The 16091-nt window shown below is 46.3% G+C and overlaps 1 protein-coding gene across 3 annotated transcripts in view; it reads left to right on the forward strand.

Annotated features, from left to right (window-relative positions):
- The first annotated feature begins 3962 nt into the window (after window positions 1–3962).
- PGBD1 (piggyBac transposable element derived 1) overlaps window positions 3963–16091 on the forward strand; it is a 103934-nt gene continuing 91805 nt past the window's right edge. For all 3 annotated transcript variants that reach the window (XM_080806370.1, XM_080806372.1, XM_080806371.1), the window contains exon 1: window positions 3963–4508. In XM_080806370.1, the coding sequence (XP_080662496.1) occupies window positions 4098–4508 (411 nt within the window). In that variant the 5' untranslated portion in view covers window positions 3963–4097. The remainder of the gene's footprint in view (window positions 4509–16091) is intronic.

Raw genomic sequence — 16091 nt, forward strand, 5'->3', positions numbered from 1 at the left:
ACCTCTGCTGAGAAAACCACAGGCCCAGGGTGGAGTTACTTGCCCCCAGAATACCAAACCAGGACGAAATTACAGTTGCGTTCTCTTCAGGAGTGAAATTTTAAGCAAAAATCAAGAATTTTCTCGTCAGCACCAGTAAGGTCACATGGGCCCTCTTCATTCCCTCCCCCCACGCCCCCGAGAAGATGAGGTAATCTGCATGATAAAACCCCCTGTTCACACACCACCCCTCCAGGGAAGGTCCCCTTGCCCTGAGACAAAGCTTTTCCTTTGGCTAATAACGTCCTGCCCCACTCCCCTTCCTATAAAACCCTTGGGTTCTGTACCACTCGGCCCTCCTCTCCACTCACTACGGATGAATGAAGAGGTTCAGCTCTTGTCGCTACTCAGTTGCATTTCGGCTGTTTACCGCCGCACGTGAGAGGAGGTACCGAGGACAGAGGCGCAGTCGCCGTAAGTTCCCGTCCGCACTCCCGACCTCACACTGGCCCACGGACTCAAGGAAGAGCGCGCTTCGGGCCACGCGCCGGCCGTCGTGAGCCCAGGGTGTAACCAGCCCCGTGAGGTCTGGGCGCGGGGCGTGCCCTTCCGTTCCACCCCCAGACTGAAGTCCAGGCGAGGCCGCGTTTCCCGCCCCAGAGGCTGCAAGGACCCCACCCCGGAGCCCGGAGAACTTCGGCAGCCACGGAAGCTGCCCGGGAAACGGGAGTCAGAGCGCGGCGGAGACGCCAAGACTTCTGGGAGTCGCAGTCCAGCGCCGGGCTGCCTTCTGCGCAGGCTCAGAGCCCACGAGGACGGAAGCTTTAAGAGAGGGTGCAGCGCCGTGCCCCCACCGGAAGTGTCCGATCGGAACCACCCTGAGGGAGAGGTGAGTCCGGGTTTGAGGACCCACCGGTCCGACCTTTTGTCCCCTCCAAGCACCCAGTCCCTACCACTTTACTTCGGGATTGCTGCAGCCCCGCGGCGCCCCGGAGCCGGGACCGCGGAGGAATCCCGAGGAAAAGTGGCCCGGAGGCTCGGTGTTCAGAGTACACTGCGCCCGCCTACTTCCAGAGGGGCGGTGGTTTCCATGGTTACCCGCGCCGCCTGTTACGTCACCGCCGCGGGCGGGGCGGAGCGCCGGGCTGGGGCGTCCGGCCGCGGTGCGGAGTCACTGCCGGCGACGGCGAGGCCGGCGGCGGCGTCTGGCCGGCGGTTTCTAGCCGCGAGGAGCTGCCCGCGAGCCGGTCCCGACGCCCGCCTCTCGCGAGGAGAGTGCCGGCCTTCTCGTAGGGAAAGCGGGCGGCCTCGGCCCCGTCGTGCCGCGCGCTCACGCTGCGTGTGTGTCGTTCCGCGCGTGCCCGGGACGCGGCGGAAGCGGCGGAGACGGCAGAGCGGGCGGGGGGCAGCCCCGCGGCGTGCGGGAAGCCCGGCTGCTCCCCCGCACTCCGCGGCGCCCGCTCTCCCGGCACGACCCCTCCCCTCTGCGGGTGCCTGCGGCGTCGGGAGGCCTCTCGGGCTCTCGCGTCCCACGACTGTGAGAACTCGGAGAACGGGAGAGCGTGGCCCTTGACCTCATGGAGTAACGGTCGCTGAGGAAGAAAAACAGCCGAAGCTAAAAATAATTCGCGGTGATCTGTACCGTAGTCACGGGTGTTATGTAGGAATTCCGTAGAGTGTACACACACACACACACACACTCTCACTCTCTCTCTCTCTCCCTCCCTCTTCCCCCTGCCTCTAAACCGTTAGGGCGTTTGATGCCGCTCCCTTACAACTTGTTTAGTCCTTCGGTTTACAGCATTGATCAGCATTTCAGTGTGTGTTCTGTGAAACAACATTTAGTTATTTAAATGTTTTAATCCACGTGGGTTTTATGTCTTTTTCCAACTGTTTTTAGAAACTCATGCACCATTTAATTAGGGCTGTACATCAGAATACGGATTTTCCAGGTATACCCATATTCACCCAGACAGCATCCCAAGAATCAGTTTCTAACAAAGTTTCCACATGATTAATTAGACAGCTAATTAATCAGCTGGGAACGCAGTCTTTCTTGGAAACCATTCCTGTACAACTTCTAGCCCAGAGCTTGGCTTGTATTCAGATTTTTTTTTTAAGATTTTATTTATTTATTTGACAGAGATCACAAGTAGGCAGAGAAGCAGGCAGAGAGAGAGGGGGAAGCAGGCTCCCCACTGAGCAGAGAGCCTGATGTGGGGCTCGATCCCAGGACCCTGAGCCAAAGGCAGAGGCTTTAATCCACTGAGCCACCCAGGCGCCCCAAGATTCTTAATAAAGTACTTATCAGTACAAAGATCAGCAATCAGCTGGTGAAATGCGTAGTGGAAGGCCCTGCAAGATTAATATTTGCATTCTGCTCTCGCATTCTAGGCTTCACATCTACATTCCTGTTAGTTAGTTTTTCAGTGCAGAAACCAGACATTCCCATGTGCTAAGACTGGAGGAACTGGTGTTTAATAACAATACTCATAGTCGACAGATAAGTCATGGTGCTGGTTTATTATATTTAACTTTCTTGGTGAGCTGATAGGACTTAACGTCCAAGATATGAACTGAGCCACAAAACTAGGAAGATACAGAAGGAACTGTTGGGATAACAGGAAACCTATCTATTTGAGACCTTTGGGGAAGGAACTAGTTAACACTGATTGCAACTTAGCCTCTGGCTCTCAAGGAAAGTTGCCCCAGGGCACCCAGGTGGCTCAATTGATGGAACAGGTGATTCTTGATCTTAGGGTTGTGAGTTCCAGCCCCACACTGGGTGCAGAGATTACTCAAAATCTTTTAGGGGTGCCTGGGTGTCTCAGATGGCTAAGCATCTGCCTTCAGCTCAGGTCATGATCCCAGAATCCTCTCCCATTGCCCCTGCTTGTGTTCTCTTGCTCTCTCTGTCAAACAAATAAAATCTATTTTTTAAAAAAATCTTTTAAGAAAAGTTACCCTATTACTTAAGAGATTTATAAGTAATCCTAATTCCAGATTTTGAATTAATAATTATTTCGATCTTGTATTTTCCTCACACTTGTATAAGTATGGCCTCTCTCTGTTTCTCTTTTCATGTTGCAGTCCATCCTAGAAATCAACATGTTAATCTCCACAAACAGTATTTGTCGGGTCATTCTGCTCAGAAGCTTTCCTTGGCTCCCCAGTGCCTAAAAGATAAACTCTGAGTTCAGGATCTTGGCATTGAGGCTTTCTATGGTAGGGCCTTTGCCTCTGTGATTTCCTTATACAAATCTATTGAACTTTTTGCTTTCCCACTTCTGTGATCCTACCATTAACCAGTTGTTCAGACTGTTTCCTAGCTTGTAATTTCTTACTTTTCTCTCTCCCTCATCCTATCAAATCCTTTCCATTCATCAGAAGTTAATTTTTCATTCATTTTTCCCTGACCAAAGCAGCATGGCAGCCTGCTTTGCATTTCCCTGCATTGCAACTCCTTTGCATCTCCAACTTTGTGAAGCCCTTCATTGTTTTTCTATGCTGGTCATGATTGTCTTCATGACTTAACATATAATTTAATTGCAAGTGACATATTAACATGTAGCATTGCCTGAAATTTTTAAATCTTATATGTATTGTTTCTACTTTAAAGTATTTCGTTTTTATGGGTGCCTGGGTGGCTCAGTTGACTAAGAGTCCATCTCTTGATTTCTGCTCAGGTCATGATCTCAGGGTCGTGGGATTGAGCCCAGCCTTTGGCTCTGAGATGGGCTAGGAGTCCGCTGGAGAGTCTTTCTCTCCCTCTCCTTCTGTCCATCCCCCCACTCACACACATGCGCCCTCTCTCTCTCTCTCTAAAATAAATAAATGAATTTTCCAAAGAGCGGTATTTTGTTTTTAAATTTAAATTTGAAAGTGTTTTGAGGTAGAAATTATGTAACAATTTTATTCCACAAAGTATTTCAGTGCTTTTACATATAGTAAATGTCAAGTACACTTCTGGGCAATGGAAAATGACTGTTTCTGTGATGTGATCTTTCATCTTCATAGACAGTAATAGTTCTTTTTTATCCCTTAGAAGAGCCCTTGAAACTAAGTAGGACGCTTCACAAAGCAGAAGTGGGTTTCCTGGTAATACATTTCATCCCAAAATGACGACAGAATCAAAGAAAGCTACAGCTCAGAACCTTCAGGAGAATGAAGGACTTCTGATAGTGAAGATAGAAGAGGAAGATTTTGTCTGGAGGCAGGACACTTCCCTCCAGAGAAGCGACCCCTTTAGGCAGGAGCTCTGCCGACAACTTTTCAGGCAGTTCTGCTACCAGGATTCCCCTGGGCCCCGCGAGGCGCTGAGCCGGCTGCGGGAGCTCTGCCATCGGTGGCTGCGGCCCGAGACGCACAGCAAGGAGCAGATTGTGGAGCTGCTGGTGCTGGAGCAGTTCCTGACCATCCTGCCCGAGGAGCTGCAGGCCTGGGTGCGGGAACGTGGCCCAGAGAATGGAGAGGAGGTGGTCACCTTACTGGAAGATTTGGAGGGAGGCGCTGATGAAGCAGTAGTCCAGGTACACAGGGAATGGGAGATCTAAGAACTCCACATGGACAGAGTCCCACAGTGGGAGGAAAGGGCCCGAGACTGAGCCCCCAGGGAGACCTGCAGGGGCTGTTAGGGCAGTGCGCCTTTCTGTCTCTTTTCCACTGCATCTCGTGCTGTGCCACATCTTACATTTGAGTCAGACTTAATCCGTCCTGCAGTTCTGTATTCCTACAGCGGGTTCTCTTTGTTTTTGGAAGATATTCAAATCCCCAACAGGGATTCTCTCACAGGCCCAAATGTACTTTATTTTTCTCAGGTTCCAGTCCATGCACATGGACAAGAGATACTCGGGAAGAAGGTGGTGCCTCCTGGACCGGCACTGAGTGTCCAGTTGCAGCCAGTGGACCCCAAGGCCCTTCGGGGTTCCTCAGCACCCCTTCTGCCGGACGGTGGTAAGGGGCAGTAGTGCGTGCAGTTCGTGTTGCTGGAGGAGTGGGGCTGTGAATGTCCCTTCTCAGAGTAGCCTCAGTTACCATACATGGTCCTTTCCTTTATCACCCCATGAGAAGTAGAGAACTTTTTCCCTGTGTGTCATTGGCCAATTAAAACAAAAACAGAGAGGGAATTTGGTTCCTTATCCAGAATATTTACATTTTCCCATTTGTTCTTCATCCAGAATATTTCCAAAACACAGGATATTTTTATGAGTAAACTAAAGGAAAGAAAAATTAATGTGTGAGAAAACATCAGGAAATAAATAAGCAAAAAAAAAAGAGGAAGAAACACATCAAGAGAAATAACACATGTTAGTAGAAAAGCAGGTACATAATGATATACTCAGAAGTGGAATGTAATTCACAGATACATAGAACAAGATCCACATTATTGTCTTTTTTATTGTACTTTTGGTCTTACAAAGCTTTCATGTTGTTATAGGAAGTCAGCCACGACTTCTGGTGACTCCCTCCATGGAACAGTGATCCCTGTTCTGAAACTCCTCTGTTTAAAGAGTTCATGGACTCAGTATTACTGTAGGTGTAAATGATCTCAACAATAAACCCAGGAATAAATTAGTTTTGGGGGCACCTGGGTGGCTCGGTTGGTTAAGCATCTGCCTTCAGCTCAGGTCATCATCTCAGGATCCTGGGATCCAGCCCCACATCAGGCTCCCCTGCTTTCTCCCTCTCCCTCTGCTCCTCCCCCCCATAAATAAATTAAAAACTTAAAAAAAAAAAAAGACAAAATAGTCATGGTCTTTTTAAAAATAAATAATTATAGTCAGTTAAAAAAAATACCCAAATTCTGTTTTCCAGTTTGTTCTAGAGATATTTCCATCCACTCCATCCAAAATCATATATTTCCCCCAGCCTAAGACCAGCACTGCCTAACCACCTTTCCTGCCCTACATATTCTAGACAAAGGAAACCCTACAAAAAGAGGGGGTGCTTGATTGCAGCACAATATTGAGTCATAGGCACAGTATAAATTTGTGAGCCAGAAGGCAGGAATTGTGAGGATTTGATCATAAATGGATCCTGGAAACCAGGTGGAGGAGTTCTGGTGTTGTAGAAGAAAAGAGAGGGAAGGTTCTGAGTAGGGTACAGGAGGTGACAGGATTTTAAGGACAGTTAGTCTGGTGAGGGTATCCAGGATGACTAGGAAGAACAGCTCAGAGTCCAGACAGCAGGAAGCTGTGACAGTCCCCAAATAGGAAGAGTGACAAGGGTAGTGGTAGCAGAAATGTAAAGAAGGGGATGTGTTCAGGGCACATTCAGCAGAAAGTACTTACAGAACTTGATTAGCCATGGACATGAAGAAAGGGTAGGTAGATAGATGAAGTTTTCCTCTCCACAGGCATTCTACTTGCCTTTACCAAATTTTCTCTTTTGTGTCCTTGTCCAGCACACCTTTCTCTTGAAAAGCCACATTTTTAGAGTGGCCACTTGAAGTACCAATATGAAACTGTCTTGGGTATAGCTCAAAATTTTCTTTTCTTCCAACTCAGCAAACAGATATTTACCACTTTGTCTTTTCATTCTTTTAGATAATGAGAGTGAAAACAATGGATTCATGCCAAAATTGGACATTTATGAAAAAATGGAATCACAGAGGATTCTATCAGGAAGAATTTCAGGATTCATGTCAGAAGGAACTGCTGAGCCTCAAGACATCTGTAAGTCTGCAGGCAGGCTAAAGAAGCAATGGGAAAAAGAATCGGGGGGTGCTCAGAGACCATCATCTGCTCAGGATGGAGGTTTGAGTAAAATCCTTACCCACAAAAATACACTTACAGGTAGCGTTAGCCATGATGGTTGTGAGAGAAGCTTAAACCTGAATTCAAGTGAATTGACACACCAGAAATCTTGTAAACACAGTACCTATGACCAAAGTTTCAAATGGAATCCAGATTTTATTAAGCATCAAAGAATTTATGCTGGAGAGAAAATTCACCAATATGGAACATCTCTCAAGAGCCCAAACCTTATTAAACATGCAGCAATTTTTAGTGGGGAGAAAACCCACCAGTGTAATGAATGTGGGAAAGCTTTCAGACACAGCTCAAAGCTTATCAGGCATCAGAGAATCCACACTGGAGAGAGGCCTTATGAATGTAATGAGTGTGGGAAAGGCTTTGGGGGAAACTCAGATCTTATTAGACACCAGAGAATTCACACTGGAGAAAGACCCTTTGAATGCAAAGAATGTGGGAGAGCCTTCAGCCTGAACTCACATCTTATCCTGCATCAGAGAATTCACACCAGAGAGAAACCCTATGAATGCAGTGAATGTGGGAAAACCTTCAGAGTGAGCTCACACCTCATTCGACACCTGAGAATCCACACTGGAGAGAAACCCTATGAATGCAGTGAGTGTGGGAGAGCCTTCAGTCAGAGTTCACACCTTCGTCAACACCAAAGAATTCACAAGAGGGAAAGTCTATTAATGTAAAGAACTTAAATTTTTACAGAAATGCAAAAGAAATAGCAACATGAAAAATATTGAATAAAAAATATGGAGTGAGATGGATGACTGAAAGACCAGTATCTCTTTTCTCTTATTCTCAGGCTTAATGTTTTGCTTATGGTCTTCACCTATTGGGGCGAGGGAATGCTTTCTGTGAGTCAGGATCTTCCTCTCTTCTACTGACTGCTGAAGTCAAGCCAGAAGAGCAGAATTTGGAGGAGGCTAATAAAAAGGCTAGTCTATGGCAACGGAGATAGAGAGGAAAAGGACTGTCTTGGGAAATAACCATGACTGCAGTATGGAGGGGAAAAGGTTCAGTAAAGAAGCTGATCATCAGGGGCGCCTGGGTGGCTCAGTGGGTTGAAGCCTCTGCCTTTAGCTCAGGTCATGATCCCAGGGTCCTGGGATCGAGCCCCACATCGGGCTCTCTGCTCGGCGGGAGCCTGCTTCCCTCCTGCTCTCTCTGCCTGCCTCTCTGCCTACTTGTGAAGTCTGTCTGTCAAATAAATAAATAAAATCTTAAAAAAAAAAAAAAAAGCTGATCATCAGTATTAGTTAATGATTCTCCTCAAGAGGAGGTAGGCTAAGCCCTGAAGTGGAATAGTTTGAGCAATGAGCAATACAGAGCTCTCAGAACATTCCTTTAAAATGAAGGCACAGCAAAACTAAATTAGTCATGTGAAACGAGGACCTGTGCAATGGTGGCATTCCAGTATGTAGACGAAAGTCTGTCTAGAGGTCAGGCCAGGAAGTAAACCAGGAGAGCATCCAAGGCAAGAGGCCAGAATCCAGAGAGATTCAAACAAGACAGGAGAGAAGTAAATTAGTCAGGAGTTGGAATTAGAGGTAAGGAAAGGTGGTCACATTTAGCACTTGCTCTGTAAAGTAGAGCTTAATCTTTTGTCTTAAAATGACCTTTTCTGAATTTCCCAGATCATTTAAAGCCATTTTGTACCTCAACCTCAAATTTGGAGAAGACAGTACCATAACTAGGATCTTACTGCCACATATGCCTTCGGCACCTCCCTGGGGTGAGAGGACAGAGACGGCAGTTCTGGGGAGCTCTCGGGACAGAAACAGGGTTCTCTGGCTACTGACCCTTGTGGAGGAGGGCTGAGGGAAGTAGCCCTGAAGGTCAGAGTCCTGGATCGGTTGCGTTACTGCTGGCTGCTCTTCTCTCCATTAAAGACCGTGTAGAGAGGGTTGGTACCCAAGAGAAGAGTGGAGAGATCAATCCGACAAGTAAGAACACCAGTGATTTCAGGATATAAAGGCAAATCCTGCCCTACTGTTTTCCCTAATTTGAAAATATAAGCAACTATGTAAGGCTTAAATATCCCACTGTGTATATAATGTCTTTATCTGAAAACGAGCAAACAACCCCCAGGGTAGAATTAGGATAATCTAATGTACAAAATCTTTCACTAATAGGCTTTATTTAAAAAAAAAAAAAAAAAAAAAAAAAAGGCTTAGCATCTGTTTTTCAATTACCTTGAACTAAAAATGTCCTGAGAGCATCGAAGTAGCCCCGCGGGTGCGGTGCGGTGCGGTGCTGAACGCGTAGCTTCCTGTTTCACACGTACCGTCCTAACGCTTCCCGTGTCGTGCCGGGCCCCAGCGCTGTTTATATGCCCGGTTCTGCGGTGAAACCCGAGCTGGGACTGTCCTGCTCGAAATACACGGACCGCAAATGCTGGAACCAGGATTCAGACGCGCGCGGTTCCGGGCCTCGTGCCTAACCGTTAACCTGGGTTACGTCCCTAACAGAATCACCACGTGACGTGACGCCGAACGGCCCTCGAGCCCCACAGCTTTAAAGTGGGGGACGTGGTTCGCACGTCGTTAGCCTTTCAGAAGGTGAACGACTACCCGCAACTCAAGCCAGCGGGGCCGCCCCTCGGAGGCCACCGCCGAGAGGAGCGTCCCCCAGAGAGGCCGGAAGTGGCTCTGCGCCCAGCCAGGGGCCCCCCTCGGAGGCCGCGCAAAGGTTTCCCCCGACCGCGCGAGGCCACCGCCGAGAGGAGCGTCCCCCAGAGAGGCCGGAGGCGGCGCTGTGCCCCGGGGGCCGCCCCTCGGAGGCCGTGCGCAGGTTGCCTCCGACAGCTTCTCCCGGAGAAGCCGGAAGCGGCCGGCTTCCGCACGTGGTGACTACCCCGCTAGCGACAGGGCTGTGTGGCGGCGGTGAGGGGCGCTGCGTCGCCTGAGGCGGGGACCGCGGCCAAGGGTGACGTCCACAGCGCCCGTCTCTCACTTCTCTGGGGCTGCTGGGGACGTTTAGGAACAGAATTCCGAGAGGAAGGCGGCGGCGACGGACCGCCCTGACGGGCCCCGGAGGGAGCGAACCCGAGGCCGCCCTCCCGCGCGCGTTCGCCTGTGTTCTCCCGTCCGGCGCGGGCTGTGCAAGGCTCGGGCTCCCGGAGAGACAGACCCTCAGACCTGCCTCTTCATGTGGGGGAACCTCGGCGCCCGGGGTGCCCGTTTTCCGGTCAGGAGCAGAAGTCTTACCTGTAGATTTGCTTGGGCTGCAGAACACAGCATGTTTGCTTTGGTAACTTTCATTTCATTCCATTTGTGGTCAAGCCTCGCATTCTTTCCCTATTACAAATTTTGACTGGCCTAGTTTGTGCTTTTCGTGACACATGACAAAATTCACCAGGATTCTCGTTTCCCTTTAGAATTAATCTTAAAGTGAGGGGGTTTTGCCTTTTTTTTTTTTTAAGATTTTTTATTTGAGGAGGGGTGGAGCAAGGGTGAGACGCCGCTGACCGAGCCACCCAGGTGCCCCTCGTGCAGAGGGTTTCAAGATGACTAGGCAGCTTTGACCCCAGTAAAAGTTTTCAGCCACTTAGGCATTTCTGTAAGTTAATGATTTGTTTTGCCTTAGGAGTAGCCAAAAGCATTCACACCCAGGGTGTCCTTGAAGCAAAGTCTCCTGGGAAGTAAGTTTATGCAGTTAGAGCCCGTGAGGGAGGCAGCCTTGCTGTTAGAGCTCAGAGCGTCGGGAGGACTAGGCGCCGAGGATGTGGCCTGCGCGGGAAGGACGCCCAGCAACCCGGAAGTAGCTGCGGGTCATAACTTCCGGCGTTTCTGTTGCCGGGAGACACCGGGACCCCGGGAGGCGCTGCAGCAGCTCTAGGAACTTCGCAGGCGGTGGCGGAGGCCGCACCAAGGAGCAGATCCTGATCATCCTGCTCAGGAGCTCCAGGTCTAAACGTTAGAGGATCAGCCGAGGATCAGAAGGCAGCGAGCCTGCGGGGTTGGGAGAGAGCGCTTGATGAAGCGGGACGGCGGGTGTGGGTGGGTGTGGGAGCGTCTCGCGGGGGCGAAGCAGCCGCACCACGGTGCGAACCAGCCCGCAGAGCTTCATCTCCACTCAGCCAGGCTCGGTGTATTAGTGTCGGCCTTTCTCATTCTCATTCCCTCAGGCTTTCTAGTTTGTGGAACAAACTGCGTGTCCATTTTTTCTCTCTTCTAGACCCCGAGAATTTCCCCCTGAGGTGTTCTGAGGTATTAACTCTGGTTCATTCCTTCACCGGGTCTTTCACAAACCTGACCATACCTTAATTGTTTCCAGGTTGTAGCCAGTACATGTGGGAGTACATCCAGAGTTTCCTTACCAAGCGGCGTAGAAGCCACCCAACTCTTGCAGCCCAGGAAATACCTAGAATTCCGGGCCATGCATGAGCAAGGTGAGAGAGGGTGGGTGAAAGTTCCGCTAGCCACCCAGGTTGAAAAGCACTAGGAACACCTGAAACAGAGAAACACCATGCGGATTCAGACTGAGTGTCCTCGCAAGTATCGCATTCCCGCTCGGGTTAACACTAACAAGGGACATGTTGCAGAACAACATAATGCTGTCTTCTCTATTATCAGCCTTAGGAGGGAGTTGTACATTAGCATTCCTAACTTCATTTAAAACCCTTTAAATTTATCTTTACTTAAACCTATTCATATTTTCATCATGTGTAATATGATGGCCTAATCTCTACTGTACATATAGCCCTTGCTCTATAAAGTAGAGCTTGATCTTGTGTCTTAAAATGACCTTTTCTGAATTTCCCAGATCATTTAAAGCCATTTTGTACCGCTTTCCTGTGCCCTTGTAATGGAAGCTACGCCATCTACCTAATCTTTTTTTTTTTTTTTAAGATTTTTATTTATTTATTTGACAGACAGAGATCACAGTAGGCAGAGAGCCCGATGTGCGGGCTTGATCCCAGGACCCTGGGATCATGACCTGAGCTGAAGGCAGAGGCTTTAACCCACTGAGCCACCCAGGTGCCCCCACCTAATCTTTCAGACTTATTTAACCCTGTTTTGTTTGGTTTTTCCTTTAGTACCTGCTGTCTTAGTTAAGAAATCACAAATGATTCTAAAATATCGCAGATTTCTCTTCTTCGGTATTTTCTCCTCACTGGCCCCATTCCCTCTAACTAGTACTTTTTAATTTATTTATTTGACAGAGACAGCGAGAGAGGGAACATAAGCAGAAGGAGTGGGAAAGGGAGAAGCAGGCTTCCCGCCGAGCAGGAAGCCCAATGCGGGGCTCCATCCCAGGACCCCAGTGTTATGACCTGAGCCGAAGGCAGATCCCTAACAACTGAGCCACCCAGGTGCCATACTTCAGTACATTTTAACCTGTTCTTACTATAGATTAAAAACAAATTATTTTAGGACACCTGGGTGACTCGGTTGAGCATCCAAATCTTGATTTCAGCTCAGGTTGGCCTCTGCACTCAGTGAGGAGTCTGCTGTTCCCCCTCTTCTCTGCCCCTCACCCACCCACCCCCACACTTGCTCTCTCAAAAAAATATTTTTTAAAAATTTATTTCTCTCTGTTACTTTCTACTGCCATTCCCAGACTTTCTTATTTTCACCTTCCACTTTTGACGCCCATTATTACTCTTATTGTATAGTCCATATCCCTTTTTGATAGTTGATTTATCTCTTTCCTTGCCCATGTCACCCCCCAATTCTGTAACTACAGCATGGGAGAAAATATTTGCAAACCATCTATCAGATAAGAGGTTAATATTCCAAAATACATAAAGAACTCAGGGTGCCCAGGTGACTCCATCTGTTTTGTCTGACTCTTGATCTCAGCTCAGGTCTTGATCTCAGGGTTGTGAGTTTAGGCCCCATGCTGGGTATGGAGCCTGCTTTAGAAAAAAAAATTTTTTAAAGACAAAATATAGGGGTTCCTGGGTGGCTCAGTCTGTTAACCATCTGCCTTTGGTTCAGGTCTTGATCCTGATGTCCTGGGATTGAGCCCCCCCATTGGGTACCCTGCACAGCAGGAAGCCTGCTTCTCCCTCTGCTGCTCCCCCTGCTTGTGCGCTCCCTCGCTCTCTGTCAAATAAATAAAATCTTTTTGAAAACTTAAATTTAATTTAAATTTAAAAATACAAAGACAAAATATATTTTTAAAAATTCAATACAACTTAATAACAACAACAAAAACAATCCAGTTAAAATAGAGGCAGGGCACGTGGCTGGCCAGTTGGTAGAGTATGCAGCTCTTGATCTTAGGGTCATGAGTTCAGCTTCCAGTTGGGCATGGAGCTTACTTAAATAAATATAACAGGTAAAGGAGGTAAACATTTTTTCTAGGGAAGATATACGGATGGCCAAGAGATACAAATCATCAGGGAGATGCAAATGAAAACCACAATAAATTATTACCTCATATTACCTCATACCAGTTAGAATGACCAGACAAGAAATAACAAGTGGTGGTGAGGATGTGGAGAAAAGGGACCTTTATGCATAGTTGGTGGGAAAGTAAATTGGTGCAGCCACTAGGGAAAACAGCATGGAGGTTTCTCAAAAAATTAAAAATAGAACTATTGTGTGTGTGTGTGTGTGTGGAGATATATATATATATATATATGTATATGTATATATACACATACACATATATATCTGAAGGAAATAAATGAAAACAGGGTATCAAAAAGATATCTGCACCCCCATGTTTGTTGCATTATTCACAATAGCCAAGATGTGGACACAACCTAAGTGTCCATTGTTAGATGAATGACTAAAGTACAGTATAATGGAATATTATTCAACCATGAGAAAGAAGGAAATTCTGCAATTTGTGATAGCATGGATGGAACTTGAGAGCACTTAAGTGAGATAAGTCAGAGAAAGACAAACACTGCAAGATACCATTTATATGTGGAATCTTAAAAAGCTGAACTCGTAAAACGAGTAGAGTGGTGGTTACCAGCTCAGTGTGGGGGGAATTGGGAAGATGGTCAAGGGTACAAACTTGCATTGTGATTATAGTTAGTGGTATTATATTATATACTTGAAAATTGCTGAGAGATTAGATCTTAAATGTGTCATCACAAAAATGATTATGTGCCATGATGGAGGTATTAGCTAATGCTAATCATATTGCAGTATGTAAGTGTATTAAATCAATGTTGTGTACCTTAAACTTAACACAATGTTAGATGTCAATTATATCTGAATAAAAAAATAGAACTGTATTTTTCCCCTGAGAACTATTTTTTAAATGTCAGCATCTTGAAATGGACTCACCCTGACATGAAATCTATGTTCCCAAATCTTACTATCCACATCACTTTTAACTTTTAGATTAATAATAATGGTGATAAAATAGAATTTTTAATTCCTGGTGTATAACAGAATTGGATTTAAAAATGATTCCTCCTTTATTCTTTTCAACACAAAGTTTCTCGTTCTCAAACATAACTTCTTATAGACCCAAGTTTTATTTTGTTTCCTAAAATTAAAAAAGTCTTTAAATATTATACCTTCTTTTTCCCATCTGAAAGCACTGATATTCCACATTTTTAAGAGAAAGGATATTTGGTTGCAAAGACATTAAAGTTTATGTCTTCTGAATCTTCAAGTTATATAAAAGCATAATAACAAATATTCTGTAATCTATACTTTGGGAAAAGATTTTGGTTCATATTCTGAAAACAATTGTAACATGTTTCTCAAATGATATTTGTGAGGTTTTAGTATGTATTCTTGTTTACTTCTCTTCTCATAGTCACTCTTTATTTTGGTCTTTTTTGATTTGGCAGAGCCAATACTCACTACAGTTTTCTTATATCAGCACAAGAATACATATATTCAAAATGCCTTCCACTTGTTACCTTCTTTTATCTTCATAATATCTTTGGTACATAGTAATTGTTATCCGTAGTTTATTGAAAAATTTCTGGGCATAAAGGAGTTAAATAACTTGTCGACAGTTGTAAGATTGTGAGGTGAAGATGCAGCATTCACTAGACCAACAGTTATTCATCCAGAGACCATGGTTAAACCTTTAAACTATTGGTGTATAGCACACTGCAAAGAATATTTATGAGCGTTTGCTAGAAAACACTTTTTTTTAATTCATATCCCTTTATTTTTTTATTCAAGTATAAATAACATACAGTGTAATATTAGTTTCAGGTGGATACCATGATTCAACAATTCTTTACATTACTCAGCACTCATGAGTAAGTCAGATACCACAGAACGGCGATTTTTTTTTTTTTAAAGACTTTACTTACTCATTTGACAGACAGAGATCACAAGTAGGCAGAGAGGCAGGCAGAGAGAGAGGAAGGGAAGCAGGCTCCCGGCTGAGCAGAGAGCCCGATGCGGGGCTCTATCCCAGGACCCTGGGATCATGACCTGAGCCGAAGGCAGAGGCTTTAACCCACTGAGCCACCCAGGTGCCCCTAGAACAGCGATTTTAAGGGATCATCCCCATAAAAGGGTCTGACACGGGAAAAAATTTTCCATGTCTGGAAGAAAAGACCTTGAAGCTTTTCTCATGCTTCTTCCCATAGCATCCTTTTCCAAAACATATTATCTGTTGAAAGAGGCCTGGGGGTGCCTGGGTGGCTCAGTGGGTTAAGCTGCTGCCTTTGGCTCAGGTCGTGATCCCAGAATCTTGGGATCGAGTCCCACATCAGGCTCTCTGCTCGGGCAGGGAGCCTGCTTTCCCCCCTCTCTCTGCCTGCCTTTCTGCCTACCTGTGCTGTCTGTCAAATAAATAAATAAAATCTTAAAAAAAAAAAAAAAAAAACAGATTGTAACTCTTCTTACCCAGTATCCTAGATTATCCAGTTCTTTCCCTAAAGCTTCCTAGCACGCTCACTTCCTCCAGGTTGTGGATGTTTCTCATACACACAGGCCTATACCACTTTGGACAGTATGGTCAAGAACACTTCCAGCACCTTTATAATCTGCTCCTTAATGTGTATCTTGGACCTCGGCCACTAATAGCAACGTTCCTAGAGTTAGCTCAGAGATTTTTTTTCTTTTAGGGCCCAGACATTCGTGTCCTGCTAACATTACTACCTAACGCACTGGCAAAAGTTCTGGTGCCAGGATTCTTGCACCCAGTCTGGCCCCCTTCTTTTACTAATAGAGGTTATTTGGCTTTTGGAGACTGTATGTTAGGGATCAAGTTTGCTAAAGTCTTCAACTCCTAGTCATCCTCATCTTGAGTAGAGCTGTGGTTCAGGAAGATTCCTCTGAGTGTTCTGGGAGAATTCCTAAGCCAGGGAAAATATAACATTTAACATTTCCCTGATACAATTGTCACATATACCGGGGTGCCTGGGTGGCCCAGTGGGTTAAGGCCTCTGCCTTCAGCTCGGGTCGTGGT

Source organism: Martes martes, assembly GCF_963455335.1.
Source record: "Martes martes genome assembly, chromosome: 6".
Lineage (NCBI taxonomy): Eukaryota > Metazoa > Chordata > Mammalia > Carnivora > Mustelidae > Martes > Martes martes.